An 8,645-nucleotide genomic window follows, 5' to 3' on the forward strand; every position below is an offset into this window, starting at 1 on the left:
AACAACAACAACAACAACAACAACAACAACAACAACAACAACAACAAACACTACAAGGTGCAATAATCTGTGGCCATGGCGGGAGCGAGGCTGGAGAACAAGAACCGTCAACCCTCAGACCAGCATCTCCTCTGGGCTCCCTCGCTCATCTAGCAGGTGGAGCTTGGTCCTCTTAAGCCATCCCAAGCCAATCAGCTGCACAGAGAGAAGGAGCATTCATTACAAACACACACATGGACATAATTGATGCAGGGGCGTTTATCTCAGCTACAGAGAACTACCTCTCCAAGTCTCCAACAAGATCAGGATTCACTGATGGAAGTTCAAGATCTCCAAAAACGTTCTCCATGTCCGATACGTTAGCTGATGACTCAGTTGTCTACAACGGCTGATAAAATTTACTAAAACACGTAGGCTATTAATTTCAGCATCATCGGCATGTAGATCCCCGTTCATTGTTTATTGCTGTAATAGTTTGGTTGGATGTCTGTAGCCGCCAAGTGATGTGCGAGCACACGCCCAGCCTTTCACCATGTTCCACCATACAGTATATGCAGAGCCAAGTCAAACTAACAAAGACCCTAATGAACCCCTATTGTGAGGAGTGACAGAGCAATCTGCATATGTATGTATCTTATCTCAGCCTTTTAACCTGAACCCCACACTCCCTGTTCTTTGAATTGAGAAAGCTCCTCGGATGAGACGCAAAACGTCTTCTGTTACAAATAAAGTCTAGTTGGTTTTGTCTTGAACTTTTTTGAATTGACCACGTCCTGGATGACTGACAACCTTCACCAGCGTACTTTAAGAAGATACAAAATGTATTTCAGGTGAAGAGTTGCATTGTAGAGAACAAGTTTTCCTCTCTACCTCCTGGTGTCGGGTTGTTTTTTGGTTGCTTAATAAATCGTCAATTTTTCTAGAAATTATGGTTTCTTCATCCTAAATGCTGTAATTGGACCCTATTTGCCAAAGTCTGCCACTCTCTTCTGTAGGCCACACTGTTTACAGGCTCCTTTTGGACAGCTAGCAGCTAGCTGTTAGCATGCAGCTTAACATCTCATGGATGGCCGGACAGTCAGGGGGCGGCAGGAAGACAAAATGGCTGTCACTGTCAGCCTAATGAGCAGCAGTTCCTGGACAAACAGCCTGCAGCTGACCCGAGGCATGCAACAGGCAGGAACCAGCACTAATCTGTACAGAACCAAGGGCAGTCTGGTACCAGCTCAAATACTCACCGACATTATGGAGTCCAAATACAAACAATTAACGAAGCTTCATATAATCCTAAAAGCACAAAATACAGATGAGACAGACAACGTATATTAAACTGACATTTTAGTTTTAAAAATATTGTTTATAATTTCTCGTGCGATCTAAAAACAAGGTTTTAAACCATATCTCAGACTACCTGAGCTGAAAGCAGCGGAACAGCTTATTACAGAAATGTGTCTATGTGTCGACATCTGGGTCAGAGTTCTCCTTTAGAAACACGCCAGATTAGACGTGAACCCAGTACATTCTACAGTACGTGTGGCTGGAAATTTGATCTAAAACCAGAACAGCTTTTCTCCAAGCACTGTACACTTTCTTTATTCATTCTTCTTTCAGCTGCTCCCTTCCTCAGGGGGCGCCACAGCAACTAACTCGCATGATTACGCCAGGTGCTCTTCCTGACACGATCACAGCCCACCGAGTTACCACAGCCCTCTGTGTGGAGCCGACAGAGTGGATGGTGGGGGGCTAAGGGGCCTGCCTCAAGGGCCCAGAGTGGAGCAAATGAGGGAGGACGTGGTCAGTACGGGGGGTTGAACCGGCGACCTTCCAATCACAGGTTCACCTTCTATAACCTCTGCACCACCACTCCCCTCATGCACTTTGTAATATTTTGTACTTATCTTATACTTGTACTTATCTATAACGGTGCCACGAGACTGGAGCAGGAGGAGAAGAGTTCAGCTCAGAACCATGAAGTGAGGGCGGAGGAGGGGGTTAGGACACCTGACACAATCAGAGCTGCTCATTCACACACAACCTGCTGTTCCTCTCCAAAATACTAATGTTACTAAGTGTCTACAAATGTAGGTAAATGTTGATGTAACCTGTTATTCACAATTTTCTGCGAGTCCATGTGACCTGTGGACAGGTGTACACGGTGTGGCCAGCCGGGACGTCCTTCCACAGAAGACCCTTCACAATCTGGAAAATTCTTCTTGGGTTACAGATAAGATTCAATACACAACTCTGCCCGGGTAGCAACGTTGCTAAAGGTGTATTTTAACAGTTTTTTTTCTCTCTGTCCTCCGGTGAAACCAGACGCGTTTCCCTGTCTCCCCCACCCACTTCCCTGCTGCACTCTTTTATCCTGTGAACCCTTAAAAAGCCTCTTTTTGTGTTTTTTTCTGCATAACTCTTAATTGGAAGGATCAGCTGGTCTCTCAACAAAATTGATCAACTTCTCACGACAGGAGTCAGGGTAAGGAGGACCCTCTTAAATCGATGGAGACAAATTGGATTCATGATGACAACTGGTTATTTTGCTGTTTGGTTTGTGAATTCTGGGTTGTCTACAAATTCGTGTGGATGTGTTGAAGCTCGACAGCACTCAGACTGAATTTGTGGAGCTGCAGCAGGGAGCTGGAGCAGCTGTTATCAGGACTGTGGACTCTCTAGCAGCACTCATGAAGGTGGGAATAATCTTGGAAAAGCTGTGAGCTCGACTTTAAGGAATCATTTCGGCTGTTTTGGAGTTTCCATCAGAGAATATGTACCAGCGAGACTTTAAAGGCAGAAACAACAATTCACGAGTTCTGCCTGACCCAAACTGTGGCCTTGATGCCGGACTTATCTCAACTCCTCCTGGAATGTTCAGAAAACAACAAAGATGCTTTGACTGTTTCCTCACCCCTCCCTTCTCCAAGGCCGTGGACATGTAACAGAACCTCAACTGAGCTGAAGATGAACGTCACCTCTTATCTGGACAATGGCTGAGGGGGGGCTCTGGACTATGCTACGACTTTCCCTTAAAAATTCAATGTCTTCACGGCCTATATGTTCATGTATAACGTCTGTTGATGTTGCTTTGCTGTGGTAGGTTTGTTAGATGCCTCAAATTGTGCCCTGTCTAGGACACGGAGATCTTTTTTTTATACCGTCTCTCCTCATGTTTTCTTTCCTTTTCTCATCTAAGCAAAATATTATTCTGAATAAGAATAAGAGGCCGCGCTGATTATTTTAGCTGCAGCTTCGTGCACTCCGCTCATTTTCGGACGACTGTACGTACATATTCTAGTTGTATCTCGGTGCAATGATAATAAAGTTTATTCTGATTCTGAACTGAACTTTTTAGTTTATTTTTCATAAAAAGGGAAAGAGCTCTATTTAATTTAGCTTGTATTTAATTTTTTCACATTTCTAAACAGTTTGTTTCTAGATGCTTATGTTGGGAGGCAATAACCAGTTCAGTACTCGGTTGGTGTGACATCATCACTCTTGGAGGAACCTAGTAGATGTTAGTGCCTGTTCCCTACTGGTCCACTTCAAGTGCGCTACATATAGTCTCCTCAAATTATTGGGGTGGTCAAAGATTAATAAATGGGGGCCAAAGCCACCACTGGCCCCCTCCTGGCTCCACCACTGCACCTGGTTGTGGACAAATTGTTCCCTCCACTCACCAGAATCTTGTCTTGTACAGCAGTCCCTCATTTATCACGGGGGTTACGTTCCGGACCCCCCCACCCCCGGAATAAGTAAAAAACTGCAAAGTAGGGACGTAATATTTATTTTAGTATTTATATATATATATATATACAGGCTTTATAAACCTTTCCCCAACTCTTGCCATGCTCTAAACTGTTAAAGCTGCATAATTTTAACAACATATGTAGATGTACTGCAAAATTTTACTCAACAGCTCTGCAGAACAGCAGCTCGCTTCTGTTCGGCAGACCTACCCTGCAGCGACAAAGCCCACAATGTCCTAAACTCTTAAACGTACGTAATTTGAATAACATACATACGTACTGCACAGCAGCGACTTCAAAGTTTTATATGGGAACTCACCGTGGTCCGGTTCTGGTCGGCTCTCTGCAGCTGTTGAGCACCAAAGTCACTATGAATAAGGACCAAACTTTTTTGGATCGGATAAAAAACTTTCCCTCCATTTCTGTAGAAAGAAGCGTCTGGAAGCGCTGTTGGCTTCTGGGTAATGTAGTTCTTTTGACCGGCAATACAGTGCAGGCTTATTGATAGAAAACTACAAAAAGCGACACCTGTCCAAAGTTTTTTCGTTAACTTTTTACTGTACAGTATCCCGTATCATCGCAATCACGTGAGTAATATCGTGTAATTATGTCTCGTGTATAATCTTACTTTGAAAAACCGCGAAACAGCGAGTCTGCAAACTGCGAAGTAGAGAGGGACGACTGTGCAAGAAAAAAAAAGAAGTACGTCTCTTAACTACGCACTTGAATATCCAGACTGTGATGTCAAACTGGACCCTGTACAGAACGAGACCAGCACGGTCGTAGAATGCTCCCAGTACAAAGGACAAGACAAAGACACAGTATGACACTTGTGTGAAGTACGTGAAGCTACTTTACATAAATATAATCTTTATTTCAGTTTGTATATTTTAAAAGTCTCTGAGCAGAATTTACCAGCTGAAACCTTTTACTAAAACAGCTCGACATTTACAGCTTTTTATTAATAAACTGAGCTCTGCTTCAGTGCGACCAAATGAATAAACTCAATTTACACTAATCTACTAATAACACACAGAGTAAAACTGCTAGTACACAATACACATCATACATATTTACATTACTTACATCCATACACAACGTGCATCAGAAATGTCTCTTTACTCATCTAACATGGAGATGGAAAAAAAAAGGCTCAGACTGAAGGAACTTGTGAAACCTGCTGACGGTTCTGATCTTTTGTTTCTCTTTATGCACAAGAGGACCAGTTGGACTTCAGGGGGGGACACGTATTCTCTGAACTCATGTAGAGAAAAGGGGTCCGGTAGAAGCAGCGGTGAAGACGGGGCCGGTGTAGAGTCCGGGTCCATCAGCAGGAACCTTAAATAAAAGCACATCTGGATCAGAATACGACCTGATGACATCATTCCATGCAAATTAAAGCAAGCTTCTAATGTTTGTACAAACCACATTCCAAAAAAGTTGGGACACTAAACAAATTGTGAATAAAAACTAATGCAATGATGTGGAGATGGCAAATGTCAATATTTTATTCGTAATATAACATAGATGACAGATCAAAAGTTTAATCTGAGTAAATGTAACATTTTAAAGGAAAAATATGTTGATTCAAAATTTCACAGTGTCAACAAATCCCAAAAAGTTGGGACAAGTAGCAATAAGTGGCTGGAAAAAGGAAATTGAGCATATAACGAACAGCTGGAAGACCAATTAACACTAATTAGGTCAATTGACAACATGATTGGGTATAAAAAGAGCTTCTCAGAGTGTCAGTGTCTCTCAGAAGCCAAGATGGTATGTTGCCATTGTGTCCTGGGGGGACGGGTCTGTGGGCCCCCGCGTCCACTATTGGGCATTCTTTTGGAGAAATCTGGTGGCGGGCGTGCTTGCGCGGGTGTTTGAATTCAGGTGCGTTGACAGATGCACGCTAGGTTGGGTAGTGGTGGAAGCTAGATGATTCCTTGTGCCATGTCGAATGTTTCATGGTGATATTGTGGGTGGCATTGTGCTGTGCATGTTGTTTTGTCGTGGTGGTCTCTCGTTTTATCTATTTCTCTTTTATTATTTAATTATTCTTCTTTCTTTAAAAAATAAATAAATAAATAAATTAATTGAGCGATGATGATAAGTTCATTGAAACACTTCACAATGTTTCTACACTTAAACTGAGCTCAAAAAAAAAAAAAAAAAAAGAAGCCAAGATGGTAAGAGGATCACCAATTCCACCATTGTTGCACAGAAAGATAGTGCAGCAATACCAGAATGGTGTTACCCAGCGTAAAATAGCAAAGACTTTTAAGTTATCATCATCAACCGTGCATAACATCATCAAAAGATTCAGAGAATCTGGAACAATCGCTGTGCGTAAGGGTCAAGGCCGTAAAACTCTACTGGATGCTCGTGATCTCCGGGCCCTTAAACGTCACTGCACCTCAAACAGGAATGCCACTGTCAAGGAAATAACAGAATGGGTCAGGAATACTTCCAGAAAGCATCGTCAGTGAACACAATCCACTGTGCCATCCGCTGTTGCCAGCTGAAACTCTACAGTGCAAAGAGGAAGCCATTTCTAAGCAAGCTCCACAAGCTCAGACGTTTGCACTGGGCCAGGGGTCATTTAAAATGGAGTGTGGCAAAATGGAAGACTGTTCTGTGGTCAGATGAGTCACGATTTGAAGTTCTTTATGGAACACTGGGACGCCATGTCATCCGGACCAGAGAGGACAAGGATAGCCCAAGTTGTTATCAACGCTCCGTTCAGAAGCCTGCATCACTGATGGTATGGGGTTGCATGAGCGCTTGTGGCATGGGCAGCTTGCATGTCTGGAAAGGCACCATTAATGCAGAGAACTATGTTCAGGTTCTAGAACAACATATGCTCCCATCTAGACGTCATCTCTTTCAGGGAAGACCCTGCATTTTTCAACACGATAATGCCAGACCACATTCTGCAGCAATCACAACATCATGGCTACGTAGGAGAAGGATCCAGGTACTGAAATGGCCAGCCTGCAGTCCAGATCTTTCACCTATAGAGAACATTTGGTGCATCATAAAGAGGAAGGTGTGACAAAGAAGGCCCAAGACGATTGAACAGTTAGAGGTCTGTATTAAACATGAATGGGAGAGCATTCCTATTTCTAAACTGGAGAAACTGGTCTCCTCTGTCCCCAGACGTCTGTTGAGTGTTGTAAGAAGAAGGGGGGATGCCACACAGTGGGAAAAATGGACTTGTCACAACTTTTTTGGGATTTGTTGACGCCATGAAATTTGAAACAACAGATTTTTCCCTTAAAATGAAACATTCTCTCAGTTTAAACTTTTGATCTGTGATTTGTGTTCTATTCTGAATAAAATATTAGATGTTGGCACCTCCACATCATTGCATTCAGTTTTTATTCACAATTTGTTCAGTGTCCCAACTTTTTTGGAATCTGGTTTGTACCTCAGAGGGTTTTAGAGCTATGGAACTGAAATTTGGTGGACTTGTAGCGGAGAGCCTGACTGCAAATCAAACATTCAAGATGGCTGTGTGAGCTAAAAAGAAAGAATATTATAAACGAGCCATTTTTAGAGATATTAAGCTGAAGTTTGTTGTGGTGGTAGCTGAGAGCAATGCCCAGTAAAGACTGGTTCCACAGTGAGGTATGCAGAACCCTGAAGGAACCCCTCAACACGTCCACTACATTATAAAATCTGTAGACTCGGCTCCAATGTATTTTTATTCTAAGACATTTCTGGAGCAGTTAATTGCTCGGCACATCAAAGTTTTCTGTTGTGACCAGTTTCCCACGTGTGTCGCAGTCACAAGGAGCGTTTATGGTAAATAGCTCTGCAGAAGAACGATTCAAACTTTGCAAAGAGGCTTACAGCAGCGTTGGACATAATTACTTTTTTATTCTACCTTGTCATGTTTGCAGCTAAATGTTTTCCACAAATCTGTTTAAAAAAAGAAGAATTTCTTTGCAGCCATCTGTTGGGGCAACAGCCTCAGATCCAGTGACTCAAAGAAAGTGAAGGAACTGATTAAACAAAGCTCCCTGTGAGCTCCGAGCAGCGTTTCCACCCGTCTATCTAATGAGACACATGAAAAGATCTGCTTCGGTTTCATATCTACAGTTCTGAAGGCTCGGTTCGTTTGGCCCGTCTCAGAACATCTGACCACCAGTGGAGGTTCTTTCTCAGCACACACATCCCTAATCAAAGGAGATGTGGACTTAAATTCTGTCTGTGTTCATTAAAATGATCTATTTACAATGTTTTTCTTCATGAAAATAATATTTTTCTCTGCAAAACAGGTTTTAACTGAATTCTGCTGGAGCTGAGTCTACGTGGAGTGTCAGGTACTAGGACATTAGTACCACATCCTTTGGACCCTGTGAGAAAATTGACCTTTGCAAAGGTTCATAGCAGCAGTGACCCTAAAACTCAGGTATGTAACAAACTGTGATCCTATGACTGAAGAGCATACGAACCGTGACCCAAAGCCTAAGGGATGGACCAATCCATGACTGCGTCCCTGAGACAGATTTACATAGCAAGCTGTGACCGCTATAAATGAGCTACGTAATAAACTGTGACCCTAAAATCAAGGTACGTACATGACACTGACCCTGAACCCAAGGTAAGCAACAAACTGCGACACTAAAACTGAGCTACGTACCTAATTGTGACCCTAAAACCAAGGTATGTCTTGAGCCATGACCCTAACACGCTCCTCCGAAAATTCTGGAACAGTGATGTCATTTCATCGGTTTTTACTGTAGGCTAAAAGCATTCAAGTTTGACTTCAAGATAAATGAGACAAGAGGCAAATGTCAACTTTTTTCCCAGCAGTTCTAAAACCCACTAGGCCGCAATCCCAAAATGCTTGCATTGAACCATGACCCAAAAACCAAGGTACAAACTGAACCATGACCCAAA

The 8,645-nt window shown here is 42.7% G+C and overlaps 1 protein-coding gene across 3 annotated transcripts in view; it reads right to left on the minus strand.

Moving 5' to 3' along the window:
* Positions 1-4,844: 4,844 nt before the first annotated feature.
* LOC119429169 (protein SON) overlaps positions 4,845-8,645 on the minus strand; it is a 60,943-nt gene continuing 57,142 nt past the window's right edge. For all 3 annotated transcript variants that reach the window (XM_037696850.1, XM_037696849.1, XM_037696848.1), the window contains one exon: positions 4,845-5,081. In XM_037696850.1, coding sequence (XP_037552778.1) covers positions 5,004-5,081 — 78 coding nt within the window. In that variant the 3' untranslated portion in view covers positions 4,845-5,003. The remainder of the gene's footprint in view (positions 5,082-8,645) is intronic.

This window comes from Nematolebias whitei, chromosome 24, assembly GCF_014905685.2.
Source record: "Nematolebias whitei isolate Nwh7 chromosome 24, NemWhi1, whole genome shotgun sequence".
NCBI lineage: Eukaryota > Metazoa > Chordata > Actinopteri > Cyprinodontiformes > Rivulidae > Nematolebias > Nematolebias whitei.